The sequence below is a fragment of the Xiphophorus maculatus genome, chromosome 1 (assembly GCF_002775205.1).
Source record: "Xiphophorus maculatus strain JP 163 A chromosome 1, X_maculatus-5.0-male, whole genome shotgun sequence".
In the NCBI taxonomy this organism is placed as follows: Eukaryota; Metazoa; Chordata; class Actinopteri; order Cyprinodontiformes; family Poeciliidae; genus Xiphophorus; species Xiphophorus maculatus.
In genome coordinates, this window is record NC_036443.1 from 9291698 (window position 1) to 9309954 (window position 18257).

Sequence of the window (18257 nt, forward strand, 5' to 3'; positions counted from 1 at the left end):
CGTGGATTATTTTAAACATTTTGTTGCCCTTGTTAGCAAAATGCTAATGTTGCTCTGGGTAAATGTTGCTAAGATTTCTTTTTTTTTTATTATTGTTAATAATGGTTTTGCTCTTTTTGAGTTTCTGTTCCAATAATGTTTGCTTGAAATGATGTTCAGATTCTGATGTGGTGTTGGACAAGGACAAGCTGAAGTTCTGTTTGCTGACTCAGCTGTATGGACATTCATAAATAAATCCTGAGGGGTGCTTGGTGTTTTTGGTTCCTATGGAGCTGTAGTCCTTCTCATTTCTGGGTTACTTTTGATGTAATTATTCCATCCCATACCAGTGTGTTTTTGTTATTTATGGTAGGAAGGCCTTGTCTAGTGTAATAATTGATAATCTTCAGTCTGATTCAGTGTTAACTATTGACCTTGATTTCATGATTAAATACTGCATATTTCACAAGTTAACGAACAGAACTTTTATGTTTAGCTAATTTAACGCTCCATGGTATTTCGCTGTATGAAGAAAGTTATATAATTGCGGAACTGTAGTCAGTTTCCTACTGTTCATTGGAATCCATACTGGACTTGGAAGAGAAATATATCAGCCCCGAGATATTTTTTTGTTTGTTTGTTTATTTTTAACCAGCCACTGATTATTGGACATAATGGCAATATAATCCAATTGAGTAATTGCATTACAAATACATGAATATTACGGATCTTTGTCTTCTGTGTTGTATGAATAATGAACCACACTGTTGTGATATGACTATGAACCTGTTTCTAACTGGGCAGGTGTAAAGAGAAAGAACTGGTAGTGCGAGCTTGTAGTTAGCACACCATATGGTCCTGTGACGTAACATCAAAGACAACATTGCCTCTGTGCGTGCGCGTCGGTTGGTGTGTGTGTAATGAGCGCGCGCAGCTCCACATTAGATCCTTACTGACCCACAAACACCGTGTGACATCACACGGTCCTCGCGCGACGAAGGACAACAACATACATTATTTATATATATTTAAAAAAAAAAATACTAAACGATGAACGCCGTGACCACCGCCGCCTGCCTGCTCGTCGCTGCCTTCAGCTGCTACCTCTACGGCGGCGGCGACGTGCTGTCATCGCTGCTCGGTGTCTTTTCTGCAGACGGACCCTCCATGCCGGAGCCGGGAGATGCTCCGCGGCGAAGCCCGCAGGGAGTCCCCTACACCGAGCTGCGACACATCGTCAACGCCGACGGACTGCACCTGTTCTGCCGCTACTGGGAGCCCGCAAGTCCGCCAAGGTCAGTGAAAAAGCAGAGTGGGCGAAACGTGATCCGTAGTCATGACAAAATCAACAGGAAAACACTCCACCGGTTTGATCTGCTTTAATTCAATGTGTGATCTTGTGATGTGACGTTACAAGTAATTCAGCGCACATGGCTGTTTCCCGTCATGGAATCACATGACTTTAAGTTTAACAGATGGGGAACTGCGGTTCAGATGACAGTTGGGTTGTCTATTGAAACCTTGCTTGCGCATGCTTGTGTGGGTGTAAAACCATTAAGGCTAAACCATCAGCTGCCCAGCACCTCGTGTTTAGTGCACCAGTTAGTCTGAGCTCTTTTATTTAATTTTTTTTTTATATTAAGGTTTAACTTTCCAACAGGCAAGAGTTGGTCAGACTGTTTCATCAGTGCTGAAAAACTGTCTTAATCATTTATAGGCTGTTAACCTTTATTTGTTGAGTTATACACGTTGATTGGAGGTTTTCTGTTTGGATATCATGGAGCTTTAAACAATAAAAGTAGGTCAGTATTAGGAGTCAATAATGACTAAAAACTGCTCTAATCTATAGGAAATCTGGATTATTTCGACTCATTGTGCTTCATAAATTATGATAATCCCTGCATAGACAACATGATTACTGACACTGGGTTATGACCCTGTTTAAAAAACAGCAGGATTTGAATGTGTGGCTCAGGCTGTAAGGTAAAATAGTCTCTGGTGTTATTATGCATTTAGCTTTTACAGAACCAGGCCAATCGCCTACAGACTCTTTTATTTGGACAGTTCAAACTCTGCTTTTAAAACGGCTTGTTAGCTAATGCTAATAGAATTGTAATAGCAGCATCATGAAGGGGGGCAACACAGCTCAAAATAAGAATTAAAGATGCACTGTTTTGAGTTTCATTGCCAGTTTCCTATCTTGAGTTCATTTGAAGCTTTGGCTTGACAAAACTGATTTGAACTGATTTGTCTACAAGAATTATACTATAAAATACATAAAAACATATTTCTTTCTTTCATGTCTACACATGTCATATAGACACTGTAATAAATAGCTTATTACAGTTTTTAAAATTTTCTACCTATTTTTTTTTCTTTAAACAACTTGCTGATGCCAAAAATGCTAACCTCGATTATTTTTCCCTCAGTAATATAAACATTGAAGAGTGTTGTTGTTACCTCAGTACAGTCAAGTATTAAAGGACATCCATCAGCCCAGGAGACAATTCCCAGTCCAAGTACATGTCACAAATATTAGAAATTAAAGTGTGCTTTTAACCCCTGTGGACAGAATCTACTTTGTACATGTAGTGTTCACAATTAGACAGCATAAATGTCTGAAATCCTGACTCATTCTCCATTCTGATGGATAAATAACATCATTCTGTCCTTGGCAAAGCGACATCAAATCACAGAAGTATTAAAACAGTACTTTACTGTAGTGCTGATACTTCCCTCAGCCTCTTGTTGTTGGGCCCCCTGTGGTATGCAGTCTCTAGCTTTTAAAGTCCTCCGCACCTGTCACATGTGTGTCTATGGCAGTGTACGAAACCCAACGCATTACTCCCATCTCTGAGAAGTCAACCTCTCCTACCAGCCGCAAAGCTGCATGCATGCCAGAAAATGATGCCACGCTAAACAGAACATCTGGAATTCACACATGGGCCCACACATTTCATAAAGACCACGGTTTGTTTTCTGACTCAGCTGTGGAGCAGATTCCCGGTTTACAGCCACATCTGTATATCCGTGTGTTTACACAGAAGTCATCCGTGATTAACTCTGTGTTTGTACACGGGGTTACTTGTATACCTGTGTGTATATGCTTAGGCAGATGAGTTTCAAACACTGAGGCGTTGTTTTTCTGTAACTATGACTGATGAGGCAAATACTGCCCACAATGCTCCTGTGGATCTAAACAACAGCACTCTCACACTAAATCCATCCTTTAATGGATATGAATTTCCCTTACACATGTGCTAAAAAGCTGAAGCAGCTTAGCATCGGAATATCTGCAGAGTCGCTTGTGCTGTAACTGTTTTAAAGCTGCAGCTTTTTATGGCCTACGTAGGCGCTTTCTCACTGGAGAGCAACCAGTAAACCTGCTAAAACCGCAAGCAGGCACAGTAGAAGGAGACTGAGTAGCCCCTGTGGGCTGTATCGAGTTGTGTTCACGACTTTACCGACATTTTAGATCAGTCATGTGACAGTGTTATTCATTGGAGTTGGTTAAAGCAGATCAGCTGTTTAAGTTTTAGACGCAAGCTCCACAGTTTTGAGTAAGCATGATTCCAAAGTGTGTAACAACAGAAGCCACAATTAAACTTTAATGTGATGGTTGCATTCTTTACCCAGACTTATTAAAAGTTTTTCATTGAGTTTGCGGCTGTCGTAATTACAGACAAGCGCTTTTCAGTTTTACTGGGTGAAGAATTGCAGCAGCTCTGTAGTGATGGTGGAATTACAGTTGTAGTTTTAAACTGCATTTTTTTTTTATGATAAATCAACAATGTTGGGTTTAAAAATAGTTTGGTGGAGGGATTGTCTTCAACTGGAAAGTCAGGGTTAAATCACTAACCCAGCTTCTGATAGACTTACTGGCATCTGTTCACCCTAAGGTGGTTTGGATAAAAGCAGCCTATCTCTTTAAAAAGAAAAGACACAGACTGAAGGGTTCTTGTAATAGAGCCACAGGCTTACAGTGACCATGTGCAACTGCTGTCAGATTATTATCATGAGATGCAGTAACTGTAATATATTATCGATGTAGAGGTTTCTACATCTCTGTAGAATCTGCTTCTTGCTCAGCGAGAAACAGATTTAGATCAAGGAAAATGAAGAAGACAAAACTTCAGTTTCAGCAAGAAAAAATATTTCAAATTGTAAAACAATAATATAGATACATTTAAGGTATATATTTTTGGATATAGTAGAAATTTATTTGCACTACGTAAAAAGATTAAGGATTTTGTTCTTGATATAAACAGAACCCAAAGAAGGTTACAAAGAAATTGCTTGTAGCAATTTATGTTTTTCACAAAAAAGGGGTAATTAACATTAATTTAGCAGTTATCTAAATGCTAATCAGAATCATTAGGTTTTTGAACAACAAAGCACTCAGACAAAAACCATGAAGGTGATTAGTGTAGCCATAATAAGCCGTTTATTATTCATCACCAGGGGACTTATTAAAGTCGGTCTTTTACATTCTCATTTCTACAAGGTATCACAATGCCGTTTGCATTACGACCAGAGTATAATGCAAAGTAATAATTCTGCAGCTACTCAAAATATTAAATGCACTGAAGTGTTAAAAAGCAGAAATGAATCATTCAGGCTAAAATGAAACCCCATAGTGATTGAAAGGGGAAAGCCCAAGCAGGGTGACCTTTGTTTGAATATACTAGAGGATTAGATGACCGAATGCAAGAATAGTTCATGAAAATAAATATCTTAAAAAAAAACTGTAACGGTAAAAGGATAAAGGCCTACATGCAACAGGCAAATCATAAGTAAATAATTAGAAGGGAAAAAGCCAACCACTCAGCACCATTTTTATTTAAATGTATTTAAAGATTGCTAATGTACCTCAAACATAAAGATAAGCAGGTATGAAATTCTCAAATTAGCATACAAATGTTTAAAACAAAAAGTTTAATGCACAATGTGCTACTGGAATGATACATCAAATTTATATAGGAATAATATCTGAGCATTTGTTTATTTATTTTTTTTGCCATTTTAGAACCAGAATTTTTTACAAAATCTCTGTATTCTGGGAAAAAATAGAAGATATAATTACCTTTCTAGTAGCTTATTATTTTACAGGGAAATAATTATGAAGAATTAACTAAATATTAATGGAAATTTTTTTGTTTGTATGTACTACTCTGTTTTATTAAAAGTCATCTGGAAAAAAAATACTTTAGAAACTTTAAATTACACTTTCAGTGAATTAGTGGATACTACTGTCACACATCTTAGCAGTACAACAGTACTTATTTTACTGCTTACTCAAAACAGCAACAACTGAAGTGTTTGGGGCAAAATATCAACTCGGCATTCAAGGTTATCTTCCAGACATTACTATTTATTCTATTTTTAGTTTTACTGCAAAATTTGCTAAGTAGCTCATGTTAAGAGGGAAACTATGTTAGACCAGATCACCACTGTGAAGCTGCTATAAAAGGTGCTACTTTATTTTCACACAAAGTGAGCATAACAAAAAATCAGGTCAAAGGCTTCTAAATGGTCTTATTTTAACAAGAAACAGGTGAAAGGTAACAAGACAGACATAGGGACTGTAATCATTAACAGGGTCCTAGCAGATGTTTGACTTGGGTTAACCATCAAAAAACATGAACGCACTGACCGATTTGGAGCTATACCTGAAACCTGCACCTGTACTTTACTAGCTCTTTTTGTATACAGCAAACAGCTATAGCTCCTTACAGTGAAATGTCAGATGGGGTCAGGGTTTCCTTTTCTGTTTGCATTTTAGCAATGTCAGATGGTTTAAACTCTCCTCCTGTGCCTGTGGATAGTACTTTCATTACAATGGTTCTCTTTGTATGAACACTCAGGGGTATTTATGGCAGAGCTATAATGAATAATCTATGATATTGACTTTAGGTGGCAGCTCACTTTAAATATTAGGAACTGATGTATGTTTTTAGGTAGTGTCTTTTAATTTGGCTGAGGTATGAGTAATCCAGTTATAAATCATACTGGAGGTCTTTGACGATGTTCAATAATATTATATGTGTACTGAGATGCTGCAGAGTCTTTGGGAATGTTTAGTTCACAAACCTCACATTCAAGAAGTGCAGTGTGGCATTTGGCTTGGCAGTGGATCAGAAAACCATGCTTTTCCTTTGCCAAGTTGCTAAGGAGTTTATGGAGGGCAGTTTGTGGAGGTTTCTGTGGTAGCATGGGGTTCAGGTGATGCTTCTAAGGGATTTCATAATTTCCATAAATTGTGTTTTTGAGCATCTATCTTACTTCAAGGAGTTAAGACATTTAAAGGATTATTTTGTCATCTTTGTAAATTAATGGCATAAGCCACTTTTTGCCAAAAAAAATTAGCTATTATTTTAGGAAGGTGACCAAATTAAATGTTGCAATAGAATTTTACTATGTAGTTTTAATTGCCATCGTTATATATGTCATGTGGAAATTTGTTGTTTTTGAGCTTTTCATTTTAAGATCAGCTCTTTGCACAATTAGGTTCCTTTTTATTTATGACTTTCTGATAAATTATTTCTAAAAAAAAACCTAACTTGTCTGTGCAAAGGAATATTTTAGATATAAAAGTAGCACCATTCTTTATTCCATCGGTTTAAGCTTTCCTACTGTCACAGCTTGTCTGCCTCGGTCTTTCTCCATCATGCAGCAATTTCCTGTTTCTTGTCTTTTTTTTCCGTCTCTGCTCAGCACACTTTGACACAAACATAATAACTTCCCCGTTTCCAGCATCCTTTTCCATACTGGTCTGTCACATTAACTTTCTACTTGTCAAACTCTGCATCATTTTGCAGCTGTCGCGCAGTTCTTATCTGTCACATCCATTTTATTTTTTGCTCCAAGTGCATCAACTCTTCCTGCCACCTGGGAGTTCAGCCTGAATGTGTCTTAAATGGTTTTGAGTTATATTGAATTAAGACACTTGAGTTACAGTTGAGTCTCTGCGAGTCTTTTTGCACTGTACTTCAGAATACTGGAGAAAGGAAAAGCATTATCAGTGGAAATACATTCAAGTTTACTTGAAATAAGAGTAAAATAAAATGGACATACAGAAACTCTCTCTAGTGTTTAATTTCCTTCAAAAAAAAAATAAATCAAAACATCTTGAAGTCTGTTTCTTCTTTAGCTTCTGTTTTATTGTTGGCTTTTTTATTCATACACTTAGCAAACAATCCAGATACAATTTTATATTAGGGGTTTATGTAAACAAATAAGCACTTACAGTAGGATTAGACAAAATAGTGGATCCCCAGTATTCAGTCCCCTGGTGGTGTTAGGGAATAAACTATAGCTTAAATCTGCATAAACTTGTCACTCCATCTGAAGGAACTTATAACACTGTTTTAATAATTCAAACAACAAATATACCTTAATGTGTACTGACACAGTAGAAACCATCTTTGCACTACTGGAGAATTAAATAGCTGCAGTCTTTCTGATCTTCGCTTTACAGCCAATCAGTGTCAAGAAAAATCAATGGTCCTCCTGGATTGGCTGCTTTGCAAGCACCATCCAATAGTGTGTGCCTACCGTGTGTGTAGCATTGCACCTAGGCACTTCAGCTTCCTGAGTTGCATTTTCTGTTGAGTATTTTAGACTTGCTTCATGAAAAAAATCAGAAAATAGGCAGATTTTCCACAAACAATTTTACGTTCCATAGATACATCTGCGAATAGGCAACTTAAATTCTGCTTTGGGCCTCATGACCTTCTGTTTACATTTAGCCAGGAAGTTTGGGGGAGTAATTTTCTTGTAGCCATTTCCTGGGCTTATAGAAGTGAACATACATGTGCTTTGGCTGAATGGCTTGTTTTCTGATCTTACCCATTTTGAAGGGTTGCCTCAGCATCAGGTCACAATTAAATCCCTGAAAAATAGAAAGTCATAGATTACTAACTCTAAAGTCACACTCATGAATATTACAAATTAAAATAATTCAATGTTCTTCAATATTAAACAACTAAATGAAGATGAGCCATTTTAAGCATGTTAAACCTTGTTACTAGCAGCAATGTGAAAACATGAGAGCAGAAAGATAGTACAGACTGGTGTTTGAAATTCTGGTAAGTTCCTGTTCTAAGTAATGTTCACCAGTGATGGTGGATAATTTGGGGACCATTGAGAGCTTTATAAAGCTTATAACCTTGCTGCACCCCACAGGCTATACATAAGGTGGATTAGGGCTTTGGCTTTGTTTAGACCCTGTGGCTGTTTGGACTAGCCCCGCGTTAAAGCAGTGGGAGCCACAACCTGTCTCTCACTCTCTGGGTGGTTTAATAGGACTTGTTCTAAGCCACGTTGTTCCAGCAGCGGAAGCTGTGTGAGAGAGAAGTAGATCTCCAGTTCCCATGATAGAGGAGGCAATGAAAAGCGAGAATCCTTTGAAAAAGGAGGAAAATCTGAAAGTTTTCCAGCTTTACGTAATCAGGACAGATCTAAGTAGGCATTAATTATGGAGGTGATGATGCAAACCTTGGGCAAACATGGTGCGCTTTAGGTGAAGCTCATTTGAATTGATGATAATGTTATTGTGCTGTCAAGAAGTGTTTTCACCCATATAGATTTCTTCCTTTTCATTTTTTGGCATATGCTCCTTTTCTACGTCATCAAACAGATTTTAATATCAGACAAAGACAACCGGAGTAAAATGTCCAACCTATTAAAAAAACTGTTTCCAAGTGGTGATTTCATTTGCTACTGGAAAAGGCAATGTGAAAATGTAACTGTCCCTAAATCCATAATCTGCAAAATAGTCTGTTTAATCATAAAATTAAACATTAGTCTTTTTTTATCACAAATAAATTTGTAACTCTACCTTGGATGCTATTTAGTCCTGTCTTATTCTTACTGTTGACTAAAAGATACTGACCTTAGCTGAGACTATTACCTGCTGGGCTGCTGGTCACCATTTGAAAACTGTTAATTTCTATTTACTAATGGTATCTTTGTTTGATATTAATTTTGTTGATGGAATGTGGCAAAAAAATATTTTGGAACCTCAAACTTTCACCCTAAATTGAACCTGGTGTACCAAATAATAGTACCAAAACGTAGTATCCAGTTCAAATAATAATGCAAAACAGATGCTTGGAAAGGGCCTGATAAAAGTGAGGTGGCTTTGTGTGACTGAGCCATCATACTGACGATTTCTTGGTCATGTCACTTAGCTGTCTGCAGTTTGTTACTGAATGAAACCAGTATGCGACTATTCAAAGCGTTTAAACTGAAAATACAATTTATTTTGTTGTTTTCATACGTTTTGTTACAGGACAGAAATAAAATGTGAGCTCATCCATTGCATCAAAAACCCTTGTGGTGAAATTATGGATGGAGAACATCTTGAAAAGAAATGGAGTCTGCAGCATGCTGTTCACTACAGTTGCCTTGACAGCAACGCCAAATTACCCCCGCTAATATACCGCAGCTCCTCTGGTTGTGTGTTGCAGAACATTATGGTCGCACAAAGACACTGATTCACACTCAAGTTCACTCGTTACAAGTGCAGAGGAAGTCTTAGCCCCAAGCGATGGATGCCTAAAAAAAGGAGAGGAAGAGCTGTGACTGACACAGAACCCCTGATGAACAGTCACTACTGTTCTACTCCTCCTCACCACCCCGCCCGTAACACTTTCGCTCATTTTCCTCCCTCCTCGTTTCACTTTGTCCCCTCCTTCCTCTGTCGCTGAATGCATTTGGGTTAATTGTCTGCTGCTGATTAGTGAAGCTCTTGCAGGCTTCTCAGCACCACTGATGCTTCTGAGAGAAGGAACGCTCAGCTTCCCCTGCTTAGTATGCACTGATAGAAGACGCAAAACATTTGATAAAATCAAGTGTCGGCTTAACAAGCCCCATTCTAGGAATAAAAATCCAGTATTTTCCCCATTTGCAGGGCGGTGTTTCAAAACCCCTAAATTTACGGTCATGTTATCTGTTATGCGTTGACATGAGACTGGTTAAAAACTAGTTTAGGAGCCTTTCGATTCAGAGGATGGAAAATAGTTTAATATTACCGACTAGAAAAAGAAAAAGACTGTTAGAAAATCTGGATAGCCATTGATAAAAAAATGTTTTAGTCTTTTAAACAGTTCTTTAGGTATGATACAAACTGAGAACATTTCTAAATTGAATGTGGTGTTGAAGATGAAGAGATGACTGCAGGAGAAATGTGAGCTAATGTTACTGATAACATATCATGCCTGTCAGTCTGCAGCCAATCAGAATAGGTTGTTTTTCTACAGATATGTACAGATGAAGCACCTTACAAAAGTGTTCATCTCCTTGGATGTCTTACCTTTCTTATTGATTTTGCAAAAATAATCTTCATTTAAAAATATGGCATTTTTTATAAAAATGTCCTTTAATGTTTAGGTGAAAACTGGTTTCTACACTTAAATAAAAATACGTGACGTAAAATAGGTGGTTGCATCATTATTCACCACCTTTAAAGTGATTGGCCTAATGAAACATATGTCCAGTCTCACAATGAGTGAAATGGACATCAGCTGAGTGCTGCGGCTGTCTCAAGTGATTGCAATATAAAGAAACCTGTCTCACTGGTTAATTGGGATTCCTGGATACCATTGCAGCATAAAGACAAAAGAACACTCCAAGTAAATTAGAGAAAAGGTTACTGAAAAGTATGTGTCAGGGGATGGATACAAAAACATTCCTTCTTAAAGAAATGGAAGAAATATGCCACATATGTAAATCTGCCTACATCAGGCAGCTGAAATGGAGAAACTAACGACAACATCTATTGCCCGGGTTCTTCACCATTCAAAGCTTTGAAGAAAACTCAGATTGAGGATGAAACTAGAATTTGCCAAAAGGCAAGTGGGAGACTCTAAGTCAGGTGGAAGAAAATTAATTTGTCTGATGAGATCACAATGAAAAAGTCAAAGTATCTAGCTATAGCTGCACAGAAATTGTTTGAATTCAACATCGTAGATGGTAAATGTTCTTTAGTGGCACAGTTAAAGTGCAGACCTAAATCTTATAGAGAACTTGTAATTAATTGGGTTAGTATTTATGTAATTTTTTATTTTATGTACATGTTCTTTTTTCACTTTGACATAAAAGTTATTTTTTGTCAAAAAATAAATAAATTTGGCTGCTCATAATTGTTTTGTAGAAACAATAAAAAAGGTAAATATCCAACCTTTCTTCCAGTGTTTTATTGTCACTCAATCGAAAGAAAAAGCCAACAAGAAATCCAAGAAACTATTCTGGCTCCATATGTCTCAAGCTCATGTTATTAAGGATTGTCAGTTTCTTCTTTTGGACACTCATATCTTCCCAATTCAATTCCATCCTAATCATAAGATACTTGCTCCAAATTTTTAAACTTCTTCATCATCTTCCTCCTCCATTTCTATCCTCTGTCCTGAACTCTCTACTCTTCCACTTCTGTTTTCCACTCCCGTCACCCCATCTGTCCACAGTGGGGTTCAGAGCCTGGTGCCCCCAGTTCTCAAACTGTCTCTTGATCTCAAAGAGGCTCAACGCTCACCCCTCAGACTGCCAAAATGTGAAGATTTTTTCCCCTCTACAATTAAACTCTTGATATATTATTTTTGCTTCATTTGTTTTCAGAAAGAAAAAGAATGTCTACAAACTGAAAAGACTATAAGCGACGTGGTTAAGGTGCAGCTACAACCTGCAGTGTACGTTGGTGAAATTATTTGTGCTAAACCAACAAAAAATAGTCCATAATGGTGAGATAGAAGGAAAATATAACATCCCTTTTACCCAAAAAATAAAAACTGGAATGTGAACTGTTCTTTTTTGTATTCAGCCCACTTTAATTCTCTTCTATCTAATTAGTAAATAGATTATTATGTGTCATTTAATCTTACTATAAATCCAGCTATTTGTGTAGGCCATCATGTTACAGAACATCAGTGAAAAAACAACACCAGGAAGACCAAGAAACATACAATAGCAGACAGGTCAGACTTAAAATTACAGATTTAGGTTCTTAAACAATACGACAGAACTGCAAACTAAGACATGGCTACCCACCCGAATAATCAGATGGGAATTTATTTGCAAACATTATCCCAATTCCCTGTGTAAAATTAAGGAAAATTGTGTTATTTGGTTTCATTATTTTGTGTTGTCTATTGCCTCAAAATACAGTAAAGTGTGATCAATATAAAGGTAGTCTGAATACTTTTGTACCGCACTTTACAGTAAGGTTAACTTCACTGAAAACATTTAGGTAAAAATAGACTTTTTAAACTGCTTCACTAAACGGGATTGCTAAAATCCGCATTTAAAGCTCATGTTCTCGTATTTCGGTCTTGAAAGAGCTGCAAGAATATATGGTTGCTGCTCTTGCTAAATTCATGCGCTTTGCCATGTTTTGGTGGCATGTCACGTGTGTGTTTTGAGTCAGGCAGGCAGGGGTGTGTAGAGGCAGGCAGACTGACAGATGGATGATAGCTGTTATCTCTGAACACACAGTCTGCTTCATTCTCAGCTTGTCTTTTTCTGCTGTTGCTCATGATTTTCTTCCATCATCCTGCAAGTCCGTTTCGGTCCTCCGCGGCTCATCCACGCGGCCTGTCAGGGGGAGATTCTGAGGTTATTTCAAGTCATAAACTTGTCATTGCAGAGCCTGATTATGAGTAAATCAAGGAAGGATGCCACTCCCATGCAGAATATAAACTTCAGTTTATCCCCGCATGCAAGAGATTGGAAGGGTATAAACGAAGTCACGCACAGATCCGTTCTAGAAAAGAAAAAATCAACATTTTCCCTCTCATCTCCTCTCAGGGCTCTGGTGTTTATTGCTCATGGAGCAGGAGAGCACAGTGGGCCATATGAAGAAATTGCACAGAGACTGAAAGAGCGGTCCCTGCTGGTGTTTGCTCATGACCACGGTGAGTGACAAACGCACATCACAGGACTGTAAGCCCATGCATACATTTACACCCACGCTCACTGTGTCCCTCATGTTTATCAGTAGTCGCATACAGCTCTGGCTGACACAGATTATTTGTTTTAAAGCTAACTAATCTTGTTTGAGAAAATGATTTTGCTTTGCAGCTTTCAATGGACGTTGTTTTTCTTCCTGAAATATGTTGTTGTACATACGTTTTCAAAACACTCTCCAGCCCTACCAATCAGAGGACGAAGAACTGGCTCAAAACAAGACAGATCTGTTATTCTCTGGGCCTTCGGTTAATCCAGTGTTTCTCAATTCCGGTCCTTAGGAACCACTGCCCTGCAAAGTGTTTCCCTTCTGCCACACACCTGACTTGAATAAGTGGGTGATTGAACCTAGTTTTGCAGCCTGCTATGGCATGAAGAGGAGGTCATGCAATAATTTGAGCCAGGTGTTCTGGAACAGAGATGCATCTAAAATATGCAGGGCAGCAGTCTCTGAAGACGGGAATTGAGAAACAGTGGGTTAATCCTTTGTTTTCTTTACAACGCCGCTTTACGTCAGCGGTTGGATATACTGTACATTCATTCACCAGGCACTTTATCAGGCACACTTTGCTGTCAGAGGGTGGGGCCTCTCTGAAATGTTGCAATGTTTTGGGTCACAGATTCCTCTTGAAGGCTGAAACATTCTTCAGAAATTGTGGTCCATAACAGCACGACAACATCATATAGTTGCATCAGATTAGTCATATGAACATCTATAGCGCAAATCTCCTGTTCCACCACATCTGTGGTCATAAAGGGATGGACATGACCAACAGCAGTTTTCAGATAGTGCTTTAAAACGTTACACCATCCCCCACCTGCATTAATAACTGATACAAGGCAGGATGGATTCATGCCTTCACGTTGTTTACACTAATTTCTCACCCGACCATCTGAATGTTGCAGCTGAAATAGAAACTCATTGGACAAGGCGGAATTTTGCCCATCTGTTGTCTTCCAATTTTGGTGAGCCTGTATGAATTGTAACTATAGTTACACGTTTTAGCTGACAAGAGCGGTACCCTGTGTGGTCTTCTGCTGCTGTAGCCCATCTGCCTCAAGGTTTGACATACTGTGTTTTTAGTGATTTGACTTACTGTTTAGTTGGTTTCTACCATCCATTTTCCTGCACAGATCTGCTGCTCATTGGATATTTTCTCTTTTTTGGATCATTTGTAAATCCAAGAGATGATGAATTGTAAGATTCCCAGTAAATCAACAGTTTCTGAAATACCCACACCTGCATGCCTAGTGTTGACAGCCATGCCACATTCAAAGTCTAGTTTCTGATCAATTCTCATGCTTGGTTTGAGCTGCAGGAAGTCACCTTCATCACATCTCAGTGGCTAAGTGGATTGTGATTGGCTGATTCACTATTTTAGTTAACAAACACCTGAGCAGGTTCACCTAATGAAGTGGCCTGTGAGTGTATGTCTAAAATTTCACACAGTCTGTTAGTGACTAATTTCGCATCAGCCCAAAGCTTTGACAAAAAGCAGAACTATGGCAGCTTCTCGGGTTATTTAAAGTCCCAGTTACCACAATGTAGCCATGAGTCTTTTGTTCAAACAACTTGCAGTTCCCATCTTTGGGTATGAAGATGGGGATAAAAGCATGCCTCTACTGTTTTATTGTTAGCTTTACCTTTGTTACCTGAGATTTAACATAAAAAACACTTTCAAAATCTCTGATATGTTATAAATTGGATGTGGAACTAGTGAAAATTTAAAATCTGGGCTGGGTTCATTACAACTAATCTGACAGTACAGACGTAGCCAAAGATCAGTATTAACGTCTCTCTAAGATATTCTCAAAATATTGAGTAAAAAGTACCTTTTTGAAACTGTTTTTATTGTATTGTTATCTTTCTTTAGATATCAGGATGTCAAACAGTTTTCAGGAGGGGAGCAGTATCTGTATATGTTGTGTAAGCAGCAGAAGGACTGGAAGTAATCATTGTGACTCCTTATACACCAACATGTATAAAGAGTTACATGTTGGTGTAACTCCTTGTACATGTACTATGGATCCATAGCATCCATAGTATACTCTGGATACTGAATACCAGCTTGCATTCAGTATCCAGAGTAACCAGCTGTTTTGCTGGATGCTAGGTCCCAACAGTGCCCAGCACCAGTGCTGTGGGTTATAACTCAGATCTTCCCAGCAGCTATAAGTTATGCAGCTCTTCTGTTCTACAATTTGTATTAGGTTTTTATGTATTACTTTAAAACTGTTCTTCTGAACAAAAACACTGCTTTAAAAATCAGGAGGAAATTAATTTAAATTAAATCTCTGTTTTGTGATGTCAGTAAAGTGCATCATTTGCACGTTAAATATCAACACATGGCCTCCTTATCATACTCTCTTAAAGTAAAAAAAAAAGGCGGAGATAGAGTTGCTTTAGTAATAATGAAACCGAAATGAAACACTGGCAAACACAATAAAAGGAGGTGAATGACTCTGAGCATATGCACAGTGACACCTTTTGAAGTATGACGTTAAACGAGAAATACTGAACTGGAGCGAGTCCCTGTAGACTTTGTTTCATCTGCAGACACAGATGCACAGGAACACACATCACCTTAGGGAGTTTCCAACTGAGTTCATCAATTGAGTTAGTTTTTTTCCCCACACTCTCTCATGGGTATTTCTGTCTATATAAAGAACTTTTAGGTCTCTTTCATTCACAGCCTGCAGAGATTAATTGTTTCTCCCATCTTACAAACTTTCCATCTGTTGGCAATCAACATTGTTTCAGCATCGTCTTGTAAAGTGCTTAGATTTATACACAGATCAGGATTTTAATTCCAATTTTCAGTCTCTGAATTTTGTAGATGTTTTGATCTGATGATTTCTCTTTAAGAACTATATATGCAGCAGACATAACAGCATTCAAAATATTTTTTCCAGCCTTCCTGCCTTGATATTAGGAACACATGCCAGGTTACATGGGGTGTGTGACAGAACCTTCTCCAGAAAAAGGATTTACTGTTTTTTCATTTCAAAGACAAAATAAATTGTCTTTAGGCTCTTTTTTCCCCAGTGTTATGGGTAGCACTGCAACATAAGACTGCATGTATATTCCTAAAATATATAGATCTTTATTTGGGGTCTGAGATTTCCAAAAGGCAACTAATGTTTTTAAATACAACATGCTTCAGGAAAACCCAAAGGAAAGAAACATATTTTGCTGTACTCAGCTCTTTTTTTTAACTCTTGAAGCCCTATTGCAACCTTAATGAACCTCAGACAACATGTCTTAGAAAATGCAGTTTTCTTTTAAAGCTTTTTACATCTCTGGGGCTCCTCCAACATTAAATTAAACATCTCCTTGTTACTGAAAATAGCTTACATTGACTTTTCTTCTCCCACTAAGCTGAAAATGTTTATTTCATCATTACGCAGTCAAGCTTAGTAATGTGTGTTCACTTACTGGTAAAGATTTGGGGTTTTTTTAGTTGCCGATCTGATGGTCACCGGTCAGCTGAAGATTGTCAGATTCCAGTCACCAGATGATTTTTCTGTGCATCTTTCTACACAAATTATGTCACTGTACTCTGCTAACAAAATGTAAATATAAGTTAATGTTTCTTTTTATGACTGGTTTGATTCCTTCAATTCTTTTTTGTTCGCCCACTTTGCATCCCTCTCTCATCAGATTCTCCTCCAGGGCAGTTTTCTATTTCAACCAGACTTTATTCTCTTTCCCAGCTCATTTTGCCTTATTTGGCTACTTAGCCTGTCCTCTCTCTTCTAATGACCTCATCATCTTAGCCACAATTTTCCTCATTCTCATCCGTTTGGCTTCCCCTCAATGTTTTTTCATTCATTCTTTACATCTTTTAACAATCCATCATTTCAGTCCTCTTTTGTCTAAAACAAAGCAGAAGGATTACACTGGAACAGAGAGAGAGAGTTCCTAAAAAGCCAATTAAAATCTTAGAGCAAAGCCATTTGTTAAATATCCACCAAAGCCTTGATGTTTTTGCATTAAAGGTCTTTAAATAATACCATTCATATTGACTAATCTGTCACTGTCTCGTCTTGCAGTTGGCCATGGTCAGAGTGAAGGAGAGAGGATGAACATCAGGGACTTTCAGATTTACATCAGGGATTCCCTGCAGCACATTGACCTCATGAAGTCCCGGCATCCGGATCTTCCCGTCTTTATTGTGGGCCACTCCATGGTAGGACACTTCCCAACACCCGTTTCAGTGCTTTCAGTGATTTTTCATTGATTGCGGATGTTACTTCTATGTTTGCTTTTGAATTATTAGTTGCTCTTTTCAGGTCTTTTTGAATGTTTTAGATTTTAAAACCATCTGGTGTGGCGTGAACTGAATAGTTTCTTGGACATTAAAGTAAGATCTTTATAATTTAGTCTTTCTGTGAAGCCAAACCACATGCTGTTATAATTCTCTGAAATCAAAAATATGGTTTAACCGTAAACAGAGCTGAGCTAGTTTCATACACGTCCCAACATTCTGCCAGAACCACCAAACTATTAAAGAAGACCATGCCTGTGCCAATACTTTCCTCACTTTAAGCTCCTGTTTTGTTTGTTTTTGGCTGGATTGGAGCACCACGTGTCTAATTGATGTGTAAAGGGCAGATGCCAACAGCTCAGGGAAGGTTTGTTAGCTTTACCTTTTTCAGTAAACTGCATGTCACTTTTCACACAGTGACACATATTCCGCACAGCTGCAGCTGCTTCAGAGTAACAAAAATACCCCCTAACAGAGCAAGTCGCAGGTTGCGTGACCTGCCAAATGTCAGTGTGGTTTTGCTAGGGAACAGAAAAGAGAAACTGTTCTCACATCCAGCACAGTGTCATTTTACCGACCCTCCCAGTGCCTGTTGTAGTTCACCATTACCTACAGTTTACATTAAGGATTGGGAGATTAGTATCATCTGTGTTGAGTTAGAAAAGGTTTATTGCTGTTACTAGAGTTACTTTATGTTCAAGACTGTGCAATGTAGCATTAAATGGCAGCAGAGAAATAACTGCTCAAGCTCCATCAAACAGTCACTCCATTAATTTGCACTGGAGTATATACGTAGCTTTTTAAGTAATTTTATTGTCTTTGTTAGCACCAGTTTCTCTCCCAGGCCTGTTTTCCAATCTTATTGTTCTTGTATATAAGCATGAAACTGCTTTTAAAACCGCTTATAGGACTTCTTCAGTAAAATAATCCAGTGTTTGGTTTTTCACTGCCAGAGAGCCACTTTGGATGCCATGTAATTAAAATACTGAAACACATTTTTCAGCACATTCTCAGTCTGCTGTATTCTGGATTGATGTGAAGGTTCACAGC

The 18257-nt window shown here is 38.0% G+C and overlaps 1 protein-coding gene across 3 annotated transcripts in view; it reads left to right on the top strand.

Moving 5' to 3' along the window:
- mgll (monoglyceride lipase) overlaps positions 1-18257 on the top strand; it is a 39386-nt gene that overhangs the window by 1489 nt on the left and 19640 nt on the right. For 2 of the 3 annotated variants that reach the window (XM_023329142.1, XM_023329146.1), the window contains 3 exons: positions 1136-1274; positions 12781-12887; positions 16993-17129. In XM_023329142.1, the coding sequence (XP_023184910.1) occupies positions 1136-1274; positions 12781-12887; positions 16993-17129 (383 nt within the window). Of the gene's footprint in view, positions 1-755; positions 1275-12780; positions 12888-16992; positions 17130-18257 lie in introns of those variants that run through there. The other variant, XM_005814652.2, reaches the window with a different exon arrangement.